We start from the raw sequence: 24,050 nt of genomic DNA, 5'->3' as shown, positions 1-24,050 counted from the left end.
GTGGTTGGCCCATCGCCTGGCGTAATCTTCCACAGAGTTTATAATATTTATAAAATTACGACGCAAGTTGAAAGAACGGGGTTCCCTAAATTTTTGGCCCTTTCAAAATAAGGGATTTACGGTCCTCATTATAAACTATGTTTACATCACCAGTAATGACGTGCCCAGCAGGACTATAGTTGTAGGGTGAAGAAGAACATGAACACGTAGGAGGATTATGTATCAGATGTTCGATATCTAGGCCTTGCAGAGATTTTTTTGTAATTAAAAAGTTTTGAAAGCAATAGTCGATGTATATTTATAAGAAATACAAGGTGTGAACTTCAACTTGAAATATGGTGGAATACAAGACTGGACCCTTTTTTGATTTTGAATATTACTGATATTAACTGCGTCGATTCCTTTGTTTGCAAATTGAAGTTTAAGGAACAAACGGGTTTTTTGAACAATATTATCTTCCGTAAAACGTGGCCGTTTAGAAAGCCTATGATTTGCAATATACAAAAATATACTTAATTACAGATCCAAGCCTGTATTCTGGTGTCGAAGAATCCAAATATGGACTTTTCTTGACTTTTTCAAATAAACCATATAGAACTTTCAAAGGGACAGAATTTCAGATCAATTTTACAAACGGTCGATACATGAGGTATGTTTTGTAAAAGAAATTTGTTCGAAACTTCTATATTTTATTTTTAAGGATTTATATGTTCTCCAAGAATGCTTAATAGGAATTCGTGCATTCCAGTGACGGTATTTATGTACGTCATTCTTTGATGATATTTACTGCCTATTAAATTTGATTCATTTACTGCTCATGTGCCTTAAATGAATTTAAAGATGTCATTACAGTTGACTTGATCACTGATTTAAACTTATACATCTTATATCAAATACGTGAAGGATATATACTTTTCAATTCTATTACTGAAGACTAACAATTTAAATAATTAAGGAATAAGGTGTTATATTTAAATATCTATTCGTTTTTAAATTAATTCTGTTTGTAACAGGTCATTTGATTGACAATTTAGTTTATAGCGTAAAATCTGTGTTGATCTACGTCAATACGTATCAATTCGCTTGATGTTAAACTAAAATTTAGTACAACTTGGTCATTTTTGAACTGATGTTGTTAGGTCTTTCCACCTTTCTGTGGAAAGACCTCTTGAAATGCTTCTGTTTATTATTATTAGGTCTTTCCACCTTTCTGTGGAAAGACCTATTGATATTCTTCTGTTTATTATTATTATTATTATTATTATTATTATTATTATTTTTCCACCCCCTGATGTGATTCTATGTTTCAAGATATATCGAAAAGATTTATAGTCTATAAGAATGTACTCTTTAAAAGATTTTTATAGTTGACCCTGCGTGTATGAACTTTGACCCCTTCAGGAGTTACAACCCCTTTGGCAATAAAACCTTGTTATCGCTACTCCTTCGAAACCATAAGCCGTAGAGGTACGAAACCTTCACCAATGTCTTCAACTAATTGAGGGGACTCTTCAATCTTTTCATTGCGAAAGTATTCGTGCACCCCTTTTATGAGTTATTGCCCCTGAAAGTTTTTGATGTTTATGAATAATTAAAAATTTTCAAAACGATAAGCCGTAGAGACATGGGACCAACTGCATAAGATTCATTGACCCTTGACCTTAAAATATATGCAAAGGTCAAAGGTCAAGGTCATTCAAAATATGAGAAATTAAGCTCTTTTTATATCTCTTTTGTCTTTCAACATATACTTAATATCTTTGCATCATTAATATGTCCTCTTAAAACTATTTCAAATATTTCATACTTGTCCCCTAAGATTTACCCCTTCAAAAGTTATTGCCCCTTTTACTGAAAACCTTGTTATCGCTACTCCTCCGAAACCGTAAACCATAGAGGCACAAAACCTTCACTAATGTCTTCAGGGTCTTTAGACACAACTTCAATCTATTCAGTGCGAAAGTATCCAATGACCCCTTATATGAGTTATCGCCCTTTAATGTCTTTGCGCTTACTATTAAACCTTATAACTTTAAAACTAAAAGTCGTAGAAGCATGGGGTTAATTGCAATGTGACCCTTGACCTTTGACCTTGAATATTTGTTCAAGGTCAAAGGTCAAGGTCATTTCAAAATTTTTAAAATTTTCATTTTTTCCATCTCTCAAGCCATTTCTGGTTTCTTTTGTAAAAAATTAAACAGTAGAGAGTTAAATGTGAAGAATATATGAAATTTAAAGAAGGTGGAAAGACCTCTAATTGTTCGAGAACAATTAGTCTACTAGTTATTATTATTATTTTTCCGCTACGGCCTTTTGAACCGAAAGACTTATTGAAAAACTTTATAGTTCTTGATGCTGGACATCAAAAGTTATTTCGAAAAATTACCCAACGACTATGACCTATGACCCCTTTCAGAGTTCTTGCCCCTGGTACAAAAAACCTTGTTATCGCTACTCCTTCGAAACTGTAATCTGTAGAGGTATGAAACCTTCACCAATGTCTTCAACTAATTGAGGGGACTCTTCAATCTTTTCATTGCGAAAGTATTCGTCGACCCCTTTTATGAGTTATTGCCCTTGAAAGTTTATGATGTTTACAAATAATTAAAAATTTTCAAAACCATAAGTCGTAGAGACATGGGACTAACTGCATAAGATTCATTGACCTTTGACCTTAAAATATATGCAAAGGTCAAAGGTCAAGGTCATTCAAAATATGAGAAATTAAGCTCTTTTTATATCTCTTTTGTCTTCTAACATATACTAATTATCTTTGCATCATTATTATGTCCTCTTAAAACTATTTCAAATATTTCATACTTGTCCCCTAAAATTTACCCCTTTAAAAGTTATTGCCCCTTTTACTGAAAACCTTGTTATCGCTACTCCTCTGAAACCGTAAATCGCAGAGGCACAAAACCTTCACTAATGTCTTAAGGGTCTTTAGACACAACTTCAATCTATTCAGTGCGAAAGTATCCGATGACCCCTTATATGAGTTATCGCCCTTTAACGTCTTTGTGCTTACTAGTAAACCTTATAACTTCAAAACTAAAAGTCTTAGAAGCATGGGGCTAATTTCAATGTGACCCTTGACCTTTAATATTTGTTCAAGGTCAAAGGTCAAGGTCATTTCAAAATTTTTAAAATTTTCATTTTTTCTACCTTTCAAGCCATTTATGGATTCTTTTTGTATAAAAATTAACTTTAGAGAGTAAAGAATGAAAAATATATGAAATCTAAAGAAGGTGGAAAGACCTCTAATTGTTCGAGAACAATTAGTCTACTAGTTTTAATTCTTTTTACTTAATAAAAGAAAATTAAATTATAAGGAATCACTGCTTCGCGGGTTATAAAGTGTAAACTGCCCCATCCTAAGTTAGACAGTGTTTTACAAGGGTAGCTATTACCTTCATTCTTTCAATAAATACGGGTTGGTCGCGTGATCAAATCTCATGAAACCCGAAGCACTATTTGGTAGGCTTGATCACGTACATTTATATCATTTTCCCCCGATAGAAGTTTTCAACTGATACTTTATTTCTCAAAATTAAATTTGTGACTGTTTTACAACAAATACTCATTTATTACTATTTATAACCATTGAACGTATCTTCCACTCATGATGTCGATGTGAAATTATGTCGGCCGTTTATGACTTAACAATGACTTTGTCGTCATCTGACGGAACAATATCTATACATATAACATTTACAAATGTGGATATATATCTTACGATTGGTTTTATCTAAAACTTCATATCACCAACTAGTCTTATATATCCATCCGTTCTTGTCAATGATTAGACCATGATGAGGACAACAGGACATTTCATAGTTAAACAAAAGGGAAATCAAAATTGCTTATCTATTTTCTTTGACTTTCAACAACACCTACATCTATTTACTGTCTTTACGTACTCTCTATTCTGGCATTGTATTCCTTCCATCTCTCCTCCTGCTTTCCACGTTCACGGTCATTCACTGTGCACAATACTTCCTTTTCTTTTTCAGTTTGTGTTGCTGTGAAGAAGAATTGCCTTTAATTACATTTTCCACAATAGAAAACTGTAATTTATCTTTTGAATAACAATCGGTATTACTATAGCTGTCATTTTCACACCGTGAAAATTGTCAAAGAGACGTAAAAAGGAATGTACAAAATAATTCCGATCTTTAATTAAACTACATGCTCTACCCTAATCACTCGATCGAATATGTTTGCTGAAGCAAGGCGGTTTGTTTACATTCTGCATAGCAACAGACAAGGGATATTACTGCTCATACGTGGTCTAGTGATCCTGGGGACCGGCATACTAGAAACTTCCCCCTTTTCTAAATCGTTTTACTATATTCATTTTTTTAGGTAAAAGTTAATTCACACTGTTATATTTTTCATATGAAATGTTAATAGTTCAAAGATATTTCGATGATGTTAAATTTATTACAACTTATTAATAAGAACAAAAGTAGAATTGTACAACATTCAGTTATATGGAGATTTATCTCAGACATATGTGTTTACATAATATTAACACAGCAAAAGAAATATCGTGATCCCATTCCCAATTTATTGTGCTTATCCTGATGGGAGGTGCGTATTGATCTGAATACCCTAAGAATCGTACAACGGAAGATCCTATTATTCTTTTGTTTCTTTTTCACCTTTCTTCTTATTTTTTCCTTTAAAAATTTTGTGCAGGCGATTTTTCGGAGATGGTTGAATCGATTGACTTTAAAATTTTTAAGGATGATATATCTTCATCCATACGTTGTACCTTTTTCTTTATTCTTGGAATTTCACTTCCGATCAAAACATTTTGTCCGATATAGATCTCAATAACGGCTTAAGCTAGAGAATTGACATTTTCAGGAATGATAGAAGATATTTGCCGTACTGTAAATGTGTCTTCAAATTTTCTGAAAATACCTAATATGGAAGCTCGTCAGGAGTCAAAATTTTTGACTTGATTGAATTTTGGAGATATTTCTTATCTCATCTCTTTTAGTATCTAGAAAAAGGAGTTCGCCCTTTAAATTAGGGGTTCAAAGGGGGCTAAAGTCTGAAACCTTTAGCTCCTTAACAAAAAATATTTTCTGAACAGTTGTTCAATAAAAAGTGTTCAAAATCATAAGATTTCTTTTGATATCTAGGAAAAGGGGCTAACGCCTCACATTAAGGGCCAGAGTGGCCAAAATACTTTAACGAGCAATACTTTGTTATACATTACTGAAGCTAAAATGCTCATCTTAACGATGTACATCTAAATATGGTAATATATTGATCACATGTTACGCAATTAATGGTCTTCTGGTGCCAGAATGCTCAATATTTGACTTTATATATCATGATTTTTGAAATAATTTGAAAGGCAATGTTGATTAGGAACAAAAGCTGTTCAGAAAACTGTTCTAGAAAACATCAGAATGAAATCAAGGCTACATATTCTATATATTAATTATTAACGAATATCTCAGACAAAATCATATCTCATCTTTTAAAAAAAATCAGGCAAATGACCATTTCGTTGCTTACAACGAGATCTGATCTAGTTATGGTTATTATTATACAATATTTATAAAGCGCCTTATTTGTTTAGTAAGAAAAACTCAAAATCGCTATTAAAAAGTGAAATACGCAAACCATATATCAAAATATAAATAGGAATATTATTACACATGTAGAAGTAAAAATAATATTGAATAGCTTTCAGGCTAAAATATTTATAGGGTGATTAATTAAAGGTGAGGTAGACCTTTTTTTTTTTTTTTACAGATGTTAATGATCTAGGGTTACAGTTTACGTGCGGTCGTGTTTTCTGCTAGTCCCTACACACAAGAAGCGATTAAATACACGGTAAATACTCTAGTATTTGAACTTTACAGGTGTTGGAATTAATTTGTAATGACGATTTTAAGATCGAACGTTTTGAAAATAAAATAATTTCTTTTCTTTAAATTGCAGCGCAAGAATTACGATAACTTGTGTCTCAATGAGTTAATCATTTTCATATAAAAAAAAATAAAAAGATTTTGCCACGAAAAAAATAATTCATCATTATCAGAGAATGCATGCAATCAGGCGGTCAAGTATGCGTTTATTTTTAATAATAATTATTTTTAACCAAATTGAATCCCTGTGTACTGCAGTGGATCGTCTAACTACACAATGATCATCATCTCACACCATAGGATAGCTGAACATTGTCCAAAACTTCTTATAAAGTTTTGCCTATTTGATTTTTTTTCGGGATGGATCATAAGTATTCTTTCATGCTGTTTGATTTGCAAAAATTTCGACATTCCTTCAATAACTGGTCCAGGTGAAGCCAACACCAACCAGTAATATGTCGTTTAAGCAGATATATCTGCTATAATTTGTCTTCCGATAGGTTTACCGTTACTTTTGGTCATGAAGATAAACGACGCTGATAAATATATAAGGCATAATTTTGCTATGTTTATAATTAATTTTTGATTTTTAATATAGTTAGATATCCAGTTGAGGGTCGGCACCAGTTTAGCAACAAATAGATGACCTCATCCTCTGAAAATATTCCTACTTTCACATATAGTTTAAATGTGGGACTTTGGCTACCAGAGAGTGCATTTGACACCAGAATAAGAAGAAAAAATATGGTAAGATCCACAAATAGACGCATAACAGCCAAATTTTGATCAAAAAGCCTTATTGGGCGTTTTGTTCAGGTGAATGAGTGATAAAAGCTTTCTCCTTTCCCAAAGGCCATGTTTCAACAAAATTGATTTTATACTGCATGGAGATGATTGTATTTAATGAGCAATCATTGTCCTGTTCTTGAGAAATAAGATTCTATTTATGACTAATATATAAACCTTGATCCAGTAATGGGATCAAGACCCCAGGAAGGTGGGTCGGGGTCACAATTTAAATCAAAACGAATCCTCAATTTATGGAGATGCTCACATGTCAAGTTGACTGAATGCAGATCTGCTGTACACACACACACACACACACACACACACACACACACACACACCCTCACACACACACACACATATATATATATATTCCCTCAATAAACATATAACTTCATTTTACAAATAAAGTGTAATCGTATGGAGATTGGATGCTTTAGCTTCCGGAGAGACCTCTAGAAGAATAGTAACCTGACCAAAGTATGTATCAGTACATGTACACTCTGAATCAATCAACACAGATACACACAATGATGAAGACTATTGTTTTGTATGATATGACTTGAGCACATTTCTTCAACAAAAGGAAGAGATAGACGTAAATAAAAATTATCAATGAACAACACAGGATATCATTTTCTCAAGTTTAAGAGAATAACGAAAAATAAGGGTATATCTATAAATAAGTCTTTACCTGGATCACACAAACCTCTGGGGAAATGTCCAGAAATGTGGTAGAAACAGGGTCTAATCCTCTCAGTGTGTCTCTCTGGATTGGAATCTTAAACAAAAGTCTAATATTCAAAAAATGAATTTTGCATAACAATTTACCCAACTCTTATGCTTTTCATTTATATATTGAATAATTTATAATGAATAACTTTTCCTTTCAATATATTGATTGTTACTTAGAAAGGATTTTTTATCTCACATGTTCGTGTATTATTTAAATCTGAAAAAGAAATATTGGGTTTGATTTCAATAATCAGTTTCTGTAGCAAAACATGTCTATCAAATCCGATTTGATGAATCTATAGCTCTGTTTACATGCAAGTAAGTAGAAGAGAAAGTCCATGTCTGCCATTGTAACATCCGTTTGCATTTTCTTATCATTTGCAGCACTGTTTTCAGAGTCAGAAACATGATCTGTAATAAAATATAATCTAATATGATAAAATCTCGAATTTATCAAAATAGTAATATGAATGGAGTCTTGTCATTTGTTTGAATTACTAATCTATTGAATGACAGTAAGTTAGTATATTTGTTAAAACAGTAGGCTTATTAATGATTTGTTTTCTTTGTGACTCACTTGATTTACGACTGTCTTTATTGGTGGATAAATCCAGTGGAGATCTATTAAGATTAAAAGTCAAACATCATCATAAAACAACAACACAGGAAAGGGAAATAACTTCTTATTCTCGGTGTGTCTTGGCATTTTGCATGAAGTCAACGATTAAGCTGCCTTATGTACTAGGAAATCATCATTAATGTATCTTTTTACATTTTTGCTATCCTTAAAAGAGATTTCGTGGTTCTCTCTATTGTTATTGATAAAAGGTCCTTCATTGTATTGGTAGATTTGGTAGACACATTTTCAACACTTAGTATTAATATTTTCAACACTTCACACATCCATTTCCCACTATAAATTAAAGACCAGACTTTTTGACATCATAGACAACTCCATCTTTGACAATGGGAGGTTATCAACGAAATTAGTTTGATTGTTCATTGGGATATATGTAATACATAAATAAATATGAAAATTTACAGTTCCAGCTAAATTTTGTAATATTTGATATTTTACAGTTCTTCATTGTGTTTAACAAATATTGATATTTCGGCATTTTAAATTTATTTGAAAGCTTAATATTACACTAGGAAGATGTCATTATATGTAATGCACGGGTTTTAGATTTCCTGTGATAATCAGATGACCCCTTTTAAAATACTTTTCTCATCTTTTGTCATGCGTCATTCGTAATTTGTTTCAAAACATTTCAGCTTCTCCTAGGCACCTGACACTACTTCTTGTATTTCTTTTTTGCTGAGTTGGCCATACATTGTTGAAATGCATAAATTTTCAAAATACGAGAACCTACTGTGTAAAAGCTGGTTCCTCCTTTCTGATGTGATTATTCACTGAACCTTTCCGGCAATCCTCACGTGTCTTCATTCTTAATTCTTTAGAATCAATTTGTTCAAGGGCTTGTTTTGTTAGTCTAAAATTTAAATTCATTTTATTCTGAACAAACCTAACCTAATATTGTTCTCTGATGCCTATTTTTCATTAATATTTGTACATTTATAAAGAGTTTTAATAATAATAATATCGATATTTGAAAATTTTTTCAGATTAGAATTTCTTTCTTCATTCAAATGATATTTTTGCAATAAATAAGGTACCTTTTCACCGGAAAACGAAATCCTTTTGAATACGGATTGCTGTTAATCTTCAACACAGTCACGTCTTTGTTGTTGTAAGCAGTAACTGCTATAAAAGTTGTGGCCTGAATAGGAAATTCAACAACGGAGAGCCCATCATCTTTTTCACGTTTTACCAAGGAAATGCGAACCAAGTATTTTTGAAATGTATGAAGCGTAAACTGAAATAAGAATATGATGGTATCGTCAGTGTCTTGAAACATGCATGGAAAATGTCATCCTGTGCAAGTAAACAATATTCATGTAAATTGTCTGTTATATGCTGATGATATTGTAATCTTTTCTGAAAGCAAAAGTGGTTTACAAGCCGGCCTTGATATTCTCATTAACTATTGTTCAAATTGGAAACTGCAAGTCAATGTAGATAAATCTAAAGTTATGATATTTAACTCGAATGGCAAACCTCAAGGGAATGAATGTAGTTTTAATGGTAATACAATACAAATTGTACCAAAATACTGCTATTTAGGTATTATGATGAGATGTAATAGGAGGTTTAATTTAGCAACATCTGTGCTTATTGAAAAAGCTAGAAAAGCATGTTTTAAATGAAAAGAACCATTGTTTTTGATAACCCATGTAAGCTTTTAGAAAAACTTTTTGATGCAATTGTACTTCCAGTTCTTCTTTATTGTAGTGAAATATGGGGAGTGGATCTCTCATTCAAAGATATCTAAAATATAGAAAAATTTCACTTAAAATTTATTAAAAATATCCTTGGAGTGCACTGCAAAACATCCAATGCTGGTTGCATTGTCTAGCAGAACTTAAGAGACAACTACTTTGTTCTAAAATTTCATTCTCGAGTATTTAATATTGATCACTTGAAAACTTCTGATTCTTTGGCTTTTAAACTTGACCAATCCACAGGTAACTGCAATTCTTGGACGAAGAAATTATTTTCTACTCTAGATAATCTGGGATTTTCAAACATTACAAAATATAAAGGTTTCATTCAAAACCTTTTACCCAACATAAAACAAAGAATCATTGACCAGTGCACTCAAGAGCAAACATCAAAAATCTTTGGTTCAGAAAAAATTGAATTCTATAAAAAATTATACACAAGAAAAAGTTCATATGTTGATTTACTCAGAAAAAGATCTGAGAGATCCTCTCTTAGTAGAATTAGATTAAGTGCACATAAACTTGCAATAGAAAGTGGTAGATATATTTCCACATCAAGAAAGGAAAGATGTTGTAATGCTTGTAATACTGGTGTGATTGAGGATGAAATTCATTTTCTTTTTCACTATAAATCTTATTCAAAGCTAAGAAACACATACCTTAGAAATATGTATAATATAACAAAGAAAAATATTAATCTGGACAATGAAAGAGACATGTTACAATTATATGTAAACAGTGATATACATAAAATCTTAAAAGTTAATGTGAAATTTATTATAGACTGTTTTGAACACAGAATTCAATTACTTAATACTACATAAATTTTGTAAACATTATCTAATGATGTTCAATGGGCCTTTGCCAATTATTGTATTTGTGTTTGTGCCAATAAATATTTGTATTTGTATAATCAATATAAGTGTACACTTGAAAAATCTGCTATTGCACCATCACAGAAATATAATTTTTAACTTTTCAAAAGTTATTCAAGACGAATCCGATATATAAAATATGTAACTATGATTAAATGTAAGATGTTTGAATGCCCGTACTGGTATATAAATAAATGATAACCGAAGCCTAACTATTTAATAGAAATGGTGCTCAAAAGTTTGAAAGGGACACCTTTCTATTCTTTGAAAATGTATTCTTTATGTTTGCTTTCATTAAAATCAGAAAAAAACATGACCGGTTATGCAAAAAATAAGATAAATCAGAAGTTGTTGCTTTTATTGGTTGAAAAGTTCTGTAACTAGATTTTGGAATGCAAAAATGTCTTCTGTGGGTAAACACGAAATTTAATAGATACCAAACGATTATTGCTAGATTGTGCTATAAAATATGGCAGTGTGGAAGTGTGATGGAACGGGTGCCAAAGCACTGATTGATCTGTAGGCGACATGTCAGTGAAATTTTCCTTGATATCATTTAAGATCTAGAGACAGGGTTGCCATTGCTGTTGCAGCCTCTCTGACCAATATCGGTTAATATGTTGACTTCAAACGAGAATGATGTATATATATATAAACGGCTGTTGTTAAACGGCTTGGATTCTAATATCAGATTTACAATGGAAAGCAGTGATACCAAATTACCTTTTCTTGACGTCCTAGTCATCAAAGAAGATACAAAACTTTCTACGGATATCTATTACAAATCAACTGACACCCACCAGTACCTACATTTTGCTTCCTGTCACCCTCACCATACAAAAACAGCAATCCCTTACAATCTTGCTAGACGTTTATGTGCTATCGTTAGCGATGATAACACTAGAGATATCCGACTAAAAGAGCTCAAGTCGTACCTTATAAAACAGGGATATCCTGAAACCCTCATAGATAACGGTACATTGAAAGCCAAAGGATATACACGATCTGAATTACTGTCTACAAAGAGCAAGGAAAATAAAACGGAAATTATTCCATTTGTGCATACTCACAACCCACGGAATCATAACTTGACCTCTATAATTCACCAACTGAACAACATTCTTAAAGATGATCTATCAACAAAACGAATATATAAAGATGTAAAATTTATCAACAGCAGACGACAACCTAGGAATCTTAGAAGAATCCTGTGTTCTTCCCATTTTAAAAATACCTGCGCAGTCGCCAAGTGTGAGGACGCAAGTTGCGGGACATGCCAACATATCATAGAAGGATCAACTTATAACTTTAAGGAAGACAATTTACAGTCAACGCAAATATGCCTTGTGACACTAAAAATGTAATATATGTAATTACATGTCTTGGATGCCACCAGTATTACATCGGGGAAACAAGCAACCCGCTCCGCGCCCGTGTGCGTGTCCACAGACAACATATTAACTCACCGGAATATCGACAAATCCCTCTAAGTGAGCATTTGGATCGCTGTGGAAATAAACAGTTTACTATATTTCCTTTTTACAAACTTTCAAATGAAAGTGACATTCAGAGACGCGAAAAAGAAAAACATTTTATACATGTTTTCAAACCTAAACTTAACAATTTATCGTAATCGTAATCACAATTGTACATATTGTTTTCATTCTACAAATTTCCCGCATTGTTTAACTATGACGTCACTATAGAATTTGTGTTCCGCTTATTATGACGTTATGTTGCTATGTTACCTATTGTAAAGCTTCTGAAGATTGAAAATGAAAGCGCTAAAGCTTTACTAAACGTTTTCGTGTTTCATTTATATATATATATATATATATATATATATATATATATATATATATATATATATATATATATATATATATATATATATATATATATATATATATATATCCAAAAATGAAAAGAAATATCACAGTGTCCGGTAATTAATATGAAAATAAAAAATAACAAAGCAACAATGTTAGTAAAACTTAAGCGCTTTCATTAATTCTTCAGACGTTTTACATTCCAAAACAATTCAAACATGTGACGTAATCGCATGTGAGTTAAGGCTAGGTATAGGCGTTTCTATGCAAATGAGCCAATTAAAACGCATAAGTGGTATATTAATTATTCAGAGAGAGTTTTGATTTATTTTCTTATGCATACTTACTACCTATGATATGTTATAGCCAGTACACATTATGACGTCATATTATGACGTCACTGATCTCACTTACCGGAGGTAGTAAAACACATCAACAAAACAGCTTCGGCGCAAGGGATTACCCTATTTATTTTTACATAAAAATTGTATAATGCTAAGAAGAATATTCTATTGATTAATAAAACTGCCGCACAAATCCTAGGCATTTTCTCATTTGATCGGAATTTGAGGAAACTTATACCGGACTGTACGTTTTTACCTTTATTCAACTTAAAACTTTACAAATAAAAATTATACGACTGAGCTGTAGATATTTGTGCAGTAATACCAGCACTCCTTGGAAAGTTTTGCTTCTAAATATACCTTGTTTCAGTAAAATGAAATAGAGCATGCCCTTGCACCGAAGCATTTTTGTTCATGTCCATTATAATCTTGTGTAGTAAAGAACAATGACGTCATAATATGACGTCATAATCTGTACTGGCTATCTCATGTCATGGGTACCGAGTATGCATTATACAACAAGTTTTAACTTTCTTTGTATAATAGAAATAGTCCTTAGACATTTTAATTAGTTTATTTGCATAGAAATGCCTATACCTAGCCTTAACTCACCTGCGATAACGCTTCCTGATGATAACGTCAACAACATACAATCCAAAGAACATGAATATAACCCCTACAGTGCGTCACCTCAACAACATTCTACAGACGGATGAGAAAATGTCCAAAGAACTGGAAAAATATAAATTCATAAACAGTAAAAGACAACCTAAAAACCTCTGAAGAATATTGTGTAAATCTGCTTTTCACCGTCAGAATCTATATATGGTCAATAAATGCTCTGATTCACGTTGTGGAACCTGCCAGTATATTAAAGAGGGAAGTACTTTTACACTCGGAAATAAAGAATTTACTATCAATGCAGATATGACCTGTGCATCTAAAAACGTTATTTGTATAACATGCACTGGATGTGGACAATTATACATAAGAGAATCGGGGACCACACTACGCACTCGTATACGCATACATAGACAGCATATCAACCATCCCGAATACAGAAAAATAAAACTCAGTGAACATCTTGCTGTTTGTGGACAGGGACAATTCTCAGTTTATCCCTTTTATAAACTCAAAACAGAAAATCTTTTAGATCTTTAAAAACAGAAATCACAAATCTTTTAAAACAGAAAATCTTTTAGAAAGACGGGAAAAAGAAAAACATTTCATCAAGATTTTTAAACCGTCCTTAAATAGTTTAATATAGACTGTTTCATGATTTTATTATTTATTACGCTATTAATGAACTATGTAACTTTACTTAGACTCTATAATTGTTTCCTCTATAAGCATTGTGACGTCATTGCATTGTTGTTGATGTTATCATCAGGTAGCGTTATTACGTCACATGTTTGAATTGTTTTGGTGGTAAAACGTCTGAAGAAGTAATGAAAGCGCTTACGCTTTACTAACATTGTTGCCTTGTTATTTTTAATTTTCATATATATTTTCATATATATATATATATATATATATATATATATATATATATATATATATATATATATATATATATATATATATATATATATATATATATATATATATATATATATCGTGAGACAGGATTTTTTGATATTTTCACTCGTGCTTCGCACTCGTGTAAATATAAAAAAATCCTGTCCCACTCGTAAAATATATTCCATATTCATCTACAAAACATTGAATTTTTTGTTTATTACATTTTCTTTGATTTTCCCTTTGCTTTTAGTTTCAAAGGCTTGACGTCATAATTGAGCGGTTGAGACGTCATAGCTAAGCAGTTGTGTGATTGAAAACATTACATAGCATGGGTTTTAGCAACATATTTGGGAAAAAATTTGCAGTTTTAGCTCAATCAAGATGCTTAGTTACTATCTTTATCTATGAGGCCAGAAATTATTTTTTACTTACTTAGATATCCTTTCACATTGTGAGAGAATATCATTTTGGTATCCTTTCACACTGTGAGAGAATATCACTTTTATTCAATAAATAAATCACAGTATTTCACTGTTGAAAATGTAATATATATATATATATATATATATATATATATATATATATATATATATATATATATATATATATATATATATATATATATATATATATATATATATATATATATATATATATCACCTATCAAGTTTCCTCAGTTAAATGTATCATCCAACTCTGCAGGGATCAACGTTTGAAGGAAAAGCTTGTGGTGTGAATTATGATAATTTGCTTTAAATGACTAAATAATTAAAATTCTTAAATTCTTAAATGTTGTTTCTCCAGGTGTTAATTTTTGTCTTCAAAATGCTACAATAAAGTTCATGTCTTTACATTCCTACATGTAGATAAAACACAACAGACAAAAAGCTTAATAATTTTAATTCATTTTAATCCCAGTACTTTTCTAAGCCTATTGAAAGTAAAATCATCTAGCAAATTAAAGGTATCTGGACGTCTTTGAGGAGTATAGATTGTGCAGAGAAAAAAAATGTAAAGAACAATGTGAGGTGTGACATCGAAGGCTGAGAAATGGTGAGTTTATACAAAAGTTTTTTATTTCAGTTATTGTGTATTTCTTTGTTTATTGCGTGTCGTCTAACAATCATTTCAAATACTTTGATTGTTTAAATATATGGTAGGAACTGCATCAGAATATAATTCTTAGCACTATACTTAAGATTGGGGAAATAGTTCATTTACTCATTTATTGGCTTATTTCAAGTAATAGAGTGCCCTTCTGTCAATCATACAATCAATATTGTAGTAATCTTAGTCTCCGAAAGTTAGCTGGTGTCTTGTTTTTTGTTAATCAGAGATCCCTAGTTTTTCTCATAGTAGAACAGTGTTTTTTCAACAAGCCAATTTTTTTAAGTTGTCACTACGGTAAATAAGATTCCTACACCATAATCATTTATTTTAATTTTGAATTATTTCTTTTTCAACGTTAAGATGAAACATGTTTATGTAAGCATTATTTCTAAATCATCCATCATTAATATATTAGGAGATATTAATATCCATGAATTTTCTCAAGATAAAATATATTTGAAATTCAAAGTACCAAAGTAAAGTCTAAAAGTATAATAGTAATTCAACGTAATTGATCACATTCCAGGGTTGTCCCAAAATTACGTAGACAAACGTAGTTTTGTAGAAATCCGGTGTCATAATTAATGAAACTTTGTAAATAGATCAACAACAATACTAAGAAATTTAAGGACAAACGCGGAGTAATTACACAGATTAACCAAATTGAATAAAATATTTCAATCTGCATTGTCGGGTTTAAGATGGCGGCGCAGTTCCCAAAAATTGCAATAAAAAATCGATATATTATATTTAAAATCCTACGAAAAAGTAGTTACTACTCAGTATTTTGGAAATCGAAATAAAAATTTTTTAATGATATATTGTTATCTACCTTTCCTCATATTTTCGTGTATATGCTTTGATGAATATGAATTTTATAACGTTTTATATCCACAGCTTTGAAATCTGACTTTTTGAAAAATGGCGGCTGCGTTAACACAGGCAGCGCACTAGTCTGTGATCAAGTGTTCTGATCTTGAATTTAATCCTACAGGAACGCATAAGTCATAGATATTTGGTACACATTGCAATGTTTTCTTGTCCTTGGTATATGAAAATGACTCAAACGATTTTTCTTAGTATATGAAGAAGGGAAACTAAAAACAAGAGACCGGCCAAAGAATCGGACAAGAGTGACACCATGTAACTCCATTAGAGAAGACAGACGAAAAACCCGTAGAAACATAGGTTTCTCAAATTATTATTATTATTTGATACATGTACATATACATACTTTGTTAATATATTTTAATGTTAAATCATATCATAATGATGAAGATATTTCACATTCATATCTATAACATTTATGATGAATTAAAGAAATTGATCCTTGTAATTAGTGTATTTTCCCCAAAAATGTAAACTGGTAACGTTTTTCTTTTTTGACGTCGGAGATTGCTCCGGGTATTAGGGAACGATAGCACTACTGTTTTTAAGTGATCATATTAAAACTTCGTAATTTATCAACCAACAACAAACTTTATCCACTCAGAAAATTTCAAAAAGATACATAAATTTCTGTTAAAGATATGAGCTCAGTCTATGGAAATTTGGGACAATCCTCGTAGTTTATCTTGTACATATAAGTCCCAGTTTTATAGGCAAAAGCTATGCTCTATTCACCATTTTCTGTCGAAACTATTTAGAAACAATTCCTGGCTTCAAATACTTTAAAAGTTTTGTAGTTTTGGAGATTTCTGTTGATGTAAATTTGTTAGATTCTAACTAATTAAAACAGAGAAAAACCTGTAAGAGATAGATTTTAGATGTGACATCAAAATGTCACGGTACATATTTATCAATCTTATATGTTTAGACCTTCCCCCTCCCAACCCTTCCCTGATAAACTTAATTTGGCCGTGTTATCTAGGTCTATTTAACAAATTCATCTCTCTTGCCAGGGCTGTTAAATGTATGCCCTATGAAAATATGTAGCACAAAACTGATGGGGGAAAATATGAAAATCAATAATCTTAATAAACATTCCACTATTCACTGGCCTTATTACAAAAATATAAAAATTCATAATCTTAGTAAACATTCCCCTCTACACTGGGCTAAGTGTTGAATCATTTTAATTCGAGTTCGACATTCCTGGGCAACCAAAATTTGCATGGATCGTCGGGAAGTAATTTCGTGGGGAGACTAGTATATACAGAACATTCAATAAACCGATACGCTGAAAAAGATTGTTCGTGGGAGTGTAAATTCATGGGTAAGGTTCACCAACGAAATCCACGAATATTGGTCCCCCAAGAACGATGATGATTCCAGTTTTTTAAAAAAAATTACTTCTTTCATTCAACAAGTTCGCATAGATAAATTTTATGATCTTGCCAAAAATATACATTGTATTAAGATACAACTAATTTTCTTCCAAGTTGGGATTTCTTCAAATTTTTGTAAAGTTTAGTATGTCAATAGTAGTTTCTGTGAAGTTTTCATATCTACATGTATACATATTATATGTATCAAATTTGATCAAAGGAAGGGTTATAGTATCTGTGAGATACAAATGTAAATAATGGTGAAAAACATAATATATTTCGAGTAAATGAGGATGATAATCTATGTAAAAGCAGCATATAATTTGCTTTAGTGGCATATATTTAAAATTATTTGTCAGGGACGGTCTTTTTATTGTTATTTCAGTGTAGAAACCTATCGCGAGGCACTCTTCAGATGTTTACTATGCACATATTCAGAGTTTTACCGTAAGTAATTTTAACGGCCATTTTAGGCAACTGTAATTAAAATACTGCACACCCAGAACAAAGTTAAATTTAGATTGGTGAAGGATATGTCCAAATATTTACATTTCCAAATATTTTTCCTTAAGATTCTTTGCAAGTTAGAAAAAGTTCATGTTCTCATGAACTGCCGTGGGATGAGTAAAAAAATTGTGATGCAATTGAAGTTAAAAAATAGTGCAAACTTTTTTTTTCTCAAAAATGGTCGTTGAATGACAAAAATACGTGAGAAGTCATCAGAAAAATAATGTAAATATGAATTTAATTTAATTTTTAAGAATTCATGAGGTACATGAACTACAACGCGCTTCACAAAATATGCAGGTGTGAAGCGTCGTAGTTCATGTCCTCATGAATTTTCAAAAATTAAATTCATCTCCTAAATAAGGAAAGAAATACGAGGGCGTTCAATAAATAGTGTCATCAATCAGATTCCATGAAACCCAGGGTGCAATTACTCTTCGGATTTTTATACGCATGATTTAGTTCATAGTCTATTAATGGCCGTTTTCCTGATCTCGTTTCATCATCGAATACTCCTCTGAAAAGCTGACGTTCAACTCTAATTTGATACACTGCATGAAAAATTACTGGTAAGTTATTTTCCAATAAGCTGAAATTAGAGGCTTCATCAAAGACAGTGTCAGACTAGATAAAAACTCAAAAGACGTTTTCAAAGAATTGTGTGATGTGTATGGTAAGAAGTGTATGCCATTAAGACTTGTTTACAGGTGTGTGAGCGAATTAAAAAAAGGCCAAACAGACCTGAAGGATAAGCAACGTCCTGAATTTGCCTCATACGGCTTCTAGTTATGCAATACTTCCAAAAACAAAAACCAAACAAACGAACAAAAAACCCCCATATAATAATTAATGATGGTCGACTGACTATTTAAAAGACAGCAAATTTGGTAGGTGTTTCATTATGAAGAATTTTTACAATTTTAAACAAACACCTTGGCGTCCGACAGGTTAGTGCACGAAAAACGCAAACGATTGGGTGTTGAATTGTCTAAGAAATACTTCAAATCTAAAAAAAAATGCAATGCACGACGTTTGCCGGAAATAAATACAGTTGATGAAACATGGATACATTATTTTGAACCATAAAGATGTGGTTGGCTAAAAAGGCAAAACGTCCTGTTATCACAAAAAGATATAAAAGTACTAGAAAAGTATTACACACAATTTTCTTTAACAATAAAGGTCTTGTAGCTCAGGTTGCTATTCAAACAAGAGGCCCAAGGGCCTTAATGGTGACCTGAGTACAATACAACAATTTAGAGGATCCACAGACTGATAAATGAAGCTTTGTTGCCCAAAAGCAAGAAAAATAGTATGATTTGCATCAACAAAATAATTGTTTAAGTATCTCTCTGTCCCCCATATATCACTATTACCAAACTATTAACAAACTGTCTATTTTTTAACCCCATATTATTACTTCTCGCATTGGCCTCTCTTTGCCTTTGAACTGTTGAAGAACAATTAAAGAAGATGTTATTTATCTATAATTATTTCCAAGTCGACCTGATCATTGAAACTATGGAAGTACTTTTTGTATTACACAATAAATATTCTTGCATAATTCTCTTATTCTATTAAGCATTCAAATACATTATTTACAGTGATTTATTATCAAAGGTGAATGGCAAAGGGGAAAAACTTTGCTCAGCAGAATATAAGTTAATAGAGCACTGGCCAGGACCAGGACACTTGATTAAATGGTCCAGATGTTCAAAATTCTGGTAAAAAATACCCTTGCATATTAACACTTGTCTCTGTTTGCCTTGAATATGCCAAAAAGCATAGAAAATTTTCAAAGAAATGCATTTTCACTATAGTATTAAATAAATAAAGCCCCATCCTTACACCAGAACATCTGACCCATTGGCCATAAGCTCACAATTCTGGAATAAGCACCCTTGCTCATCATAACTATACACTTCCTTCTTTACTTTATAAAGAGTAGTAGAAAAAAATATTTTGAAAGAAATTATGCATTTTCACTATATAATCAATAGAAACCCCCCCCCCCCCTTCACCAGAACCCCTGACCCTGGGGCCTTGAATGTCACACATTTGGAAGAGGCATTCTTCCTTATCATAACCATGCACTTTCTTTGTTTGAAAAATACCCAGGAGCCGAGAAGAAAATTTTGAAAGAATTTTTACATTTTTCCCTATATAATCATTACCCCACCCTAACACCAGAACCCCTGACCCTGGGGCCATGAAATTCACAATTTTGGAAGAGGCAACCATGTTCGTCATAACTATGCACTAAGTTAGTTTATTTAAAACCCAAGAGCAGAGAAGAAGATTTTCAAAGAATTTATGCAATTTTACTATATAATCAATAGAGCCACGCCCTAACACCTGAACCCTTTACCCAAGGGCCATGAAATTCATAATTTCTGAAAAGGCAGCCATGTTCACCATAACTATGTTCTTAAATAGTTTATTTAATACCCAGGAGCAGAGAAGATTTTCAATGAATTAATGTATTTTCACTATATAATCAATAGAGCCCCGCCCTAACACCAGAACCCCTGACCATGGGGCCATGAAATTCACAATTCTGGAAGAGACACTCTTGCTCATCATAACTATGTACTTACTTAGTTTATTTAATACCCAGGAGGAGAGAAGAAGATTTTCAAAGATTTAATGCATTTTCACTATATAATCAATAGAGACCCGCCCTAACACCAGAACCCCTGACCCTGGGGCCATGAAATTCACAATTTTGGAAGAGGCACTCTTGCTCATCATAACTATGTACTTACATAGTTTATTTAATACCCAGGAGGAGAGAAGAAGATTTTCGAAGAATTAATGCATTTTCACTATATAATCAATAGAGCCCCACCCTAGCACCAGAACCCCTGACCCTAAGGCCATGAATTTCACAATTTTGGTAGAGGGTTCAATGCTTATTACAATTATGCTAACAGTTTGACTGCTTGATGTCCAGGAGAAAAGAAGAAGTTTTTTAAAAATTGCATTAATTTTGGTGGTTTTAGCTCCACCCCCAGGCCCCAGGGGGGCAGGGACCATGAAATTCACAATTTTTGTTTCCCTTCACCCATAGATGCTATATGCCAAACTTGGTTGAAATTGGTTGAGCGGTTTCAGAGAAGATGCTCAAAATGTTAACACATGACGGACGGCGCACGACGACGGACGAAAACAGATAGCAATAGGTCACCTGAGTGACTCAGGTGACCTAAAAAGGCGATCAATCACTGGACACGTATATAAAAACTAAGTGCTGAAGGAAGTTAAGAAACACTTCGAAAAGAAGAAACCAAAGTGTGGACTTTAAAAATGGCGCTCGGTCAGGTAGGACGTGTCGTCTAGCCAGCTGTGGTCAGAAACATGCCGGACTCTTAAATTATATTGATTTACACCGTTTTTGAAGGAGGAAATGTGAAGATACCCTTCTCTGTGGTTGTATATATGTGCATTACAGTTTATACAATTAAAAACTGAGGAGTATTTATTAGTGTACGAGTATTAAATCCGCGCTCGTGTCTGTGTAGAAACTCGTGGTAGACAGCATTGTGAAAACTGTGCACGTTTCAAAAATGTCGACTCCTAGTGCTTCCACTCGATGGAAAAAAGGTGAGAAAGGTGAAAAATCAACAACTGAAACTCAAGAAGACAGCAGTATGGCAGATGTAAGTAGACAGCTTACTCAAATTTCAAAAGACTTAATGGAATTGAAAACTGAAATAAAGAAAACTGTAAAGGGTGACAAGTTGGAGTCTATTGTCACTACAATTGTAAAAAAAAACTAATAGAACAAAACGATAAGGAAAGAGATGCTTTTGTTAAAGCTGAAGTTGAAAAACAGTGTCAAGAAATAAAAAATGAGTTCAAAGAAAAACTGGACAAAGTATCTGTCGATATCGAAAAAATAGAATCGAAAGCAGCAATCCTCACCGAGAGATAAGCGGATAGTAACAAAGAAATAAGAGAATTAAAGTAGAGGATAAAGGAAAACGAAAAAAATCGCGGGGGAAGCCTTCAAATTAAGCAACAGAAACGGACAGTACTTTAGAAAATATAATTCTAAGATTATAGGAGTGAAATGAACAAAGAAAACACTCAAAATGTGGTAATAGATTTTATTCAGAAGAACGCAGGTGTTCAACTTGAAGAACGTGAAATAGTAGCGGCGCATCGCATTCCCGGAGAAATGAGGAAAACAGGGCCTATTATTGTGAAGGTGATCAACTCTAATGCCAAGGCAAAGGTCATGAGAAAGCGGTCCGATATCAAGCAGATGGGAAACGGTATTAAATTGGTGGATGACGTAACAAAGGCCAACGCGGAACTTATCAATAATCTTCTTGAACGAGAAAACATTGAATCAACCTGGTACTTTAACGGCTCCATATATGCAAAAATCCATGGAAGTGAAAACAGAGTTAAATTCGATGTAACAGATGATCTGGACGAAAAAGTCTACAAAATTAGTACGTGAATACTTTCCGGAATAAAACGTTCCGCCATCGATTAGTTCCTTATTAGACATCACACCAAAGACTTCCGGTTTGAGTCTGTCGTTATGATCCACAGCTGACTTTCAGTGCCAACTTAAAGTCTATTTGTAGATTTTATTTCTGTTTTTGTTTTTTTTTTCTTGTTTTTTTTTCTTTTGATTTTTCTTGTCTTTTTTCCCTTGTCTTATGTTTTTCAGTGAGATTTTTGGTATGAAAGGTCAATATGAATGTGGTTTACTTAGCTGTATTCTTACAAAGCTATGGGTACGATAAAAATAGCAACAGTTAATTGTCAAGGGCTAAATACAACATCGAAAAGAAAAGATGTATTGAATTTTTATAAAACAAAAAATTACTCTATCGTTTGTTTACACGATACCCATTTTACAACCGATTTAGAACGTTTTGTAGAGGCTCAATGGGGTTATAAATGTGTTCTTAATTCATATTTGTCGAATTCAAAATCGAGGGGTTGCCATTCTTTTCAATAATATTTTTGAGTTGAAGCTACACAGGGAGAAAAAAGATGATGAAGGCAATATTTTAGCATTGGACATAAGTGTTGATGAAAATAGAATCACTTTTATTAATATTTATGGACCAAATGATGAGAGTCCCAAATTTTATGAAAAACTTAAGGAATTTTTTTTTAGAATTTGATAATGATTTTTATATCCTGTGTGGAGACGTCAACCTGGCATTGAATCCCAACATAGACACATTTAATTATGCTAATGTTAATAACCCTAAAGCCAGAGATAAACTTATCGAAATAATGAATGATTTGAATTTAGTTGACTATTATAGAATACTTAACCCAGATATAAAAATATAAACATGGAGAAGAAGAAATCCAGTTAATCAGGGCCGTCTTGACTACATTCTTATATCAGAAAACCTATCTAATATTGTTGAAAATTTGATATAAAACATGGGTACAGATCTGATCATTCTTCAGTTATAATTGAGTTAAAGTTTAATTCATTTGAAAGAGGCCGTGGTTTTTGGAAATTTAATAATAATCTATTACATGATAAAGAGTATATTGAAAAGGTTAAACAAAAATACAATTAATCAAAAATCAATATTCTCAAGACCTAAATGGAGTGGAGTCGGAGGCTTTAATTGGTGACTCTGTATTTTTGATATATTATTAATGGAAATCAGGGGGTAAACAATATCATATTCAACTTTTTAAAAAAAGAGAAAAAGATAAACTTGAAAAATCTTTAATGAGAGAAATAGATAATTTGGAAAACAAAACTACAAATCTCAATCCCTCTATACTGGAAGAAAAACAATCTGCGCTTGAAAAATTAAGAAAAGAAAAACTTAAAGGCAATATGATCAGATCT

The 24,050-nt window shown here is 32.1% G+C and overlaps 1 protein-coding gene and 1 pseudogene across 1 annotated transcript in view; one reads left to right on the top strand and one right to left on the bottom strand.

Annotated features, from left to right (window-relative positions):
• Positions 1–24,050, bottom strand: part of LOC133193981 (T-box protein VegT-like) — a 64,611-nt gene that overhangs the window by 5,477 nt on the left and 35,084 nt on the right. The window contains exons 3-8 of the mRNA XM_061329893.1: positions 9,090–9,289; positions 8,786–8,905; positions 7,990–8,033; positions 7,725–7,823; positions 7,372–7,458; positions 3,921–4,022 (exon numbers count right to left, since the gene is read on the bottom strand). Of these exons, the coding sequence (XP_061185877.1) occupies positions 3,921–4,022; positions 7,372–7,458; positions 7,725–7,823; positions 7,990–8,033; positions 8,786–8,905; positions 9,090–9,289 (652 nt within the window). The remainder of the gene's footprint in view (positions 1–3,920; positions 4,023–7,371; positions 7,459–7,724; positions 7,824–7,989; positions 8,034–8,785; positions 8,906–9,089; positions 9,290–24,050) is intronic.
• Positions 9,340–10,579, top strand: LOC133193860 (uncharacterized; annotated as a pseudogene).

This window comes from Saccostrea echinata, unplaced genomic scaffold (assembly GCF_033153115.1).
Source record: "Saccostrea echinata isolate AGI-Se365-2 ecotype Australia unplaced genomic scaffold, CSIRO_AGI_Sech_v1 ptg000028l, whole genome shotgun sequence".
Taxonomy (NCBI): Eukaryota; Metazoa; Mollusca; class Bivalvia; order Ostreida; family Ostreidae; genus Saccostrea; species Saccostrea echinata.
Note: the sequence above shows the minus strand (reverse complement) of the source record. Positions and strands in the feature narration are given on the sequence as shown.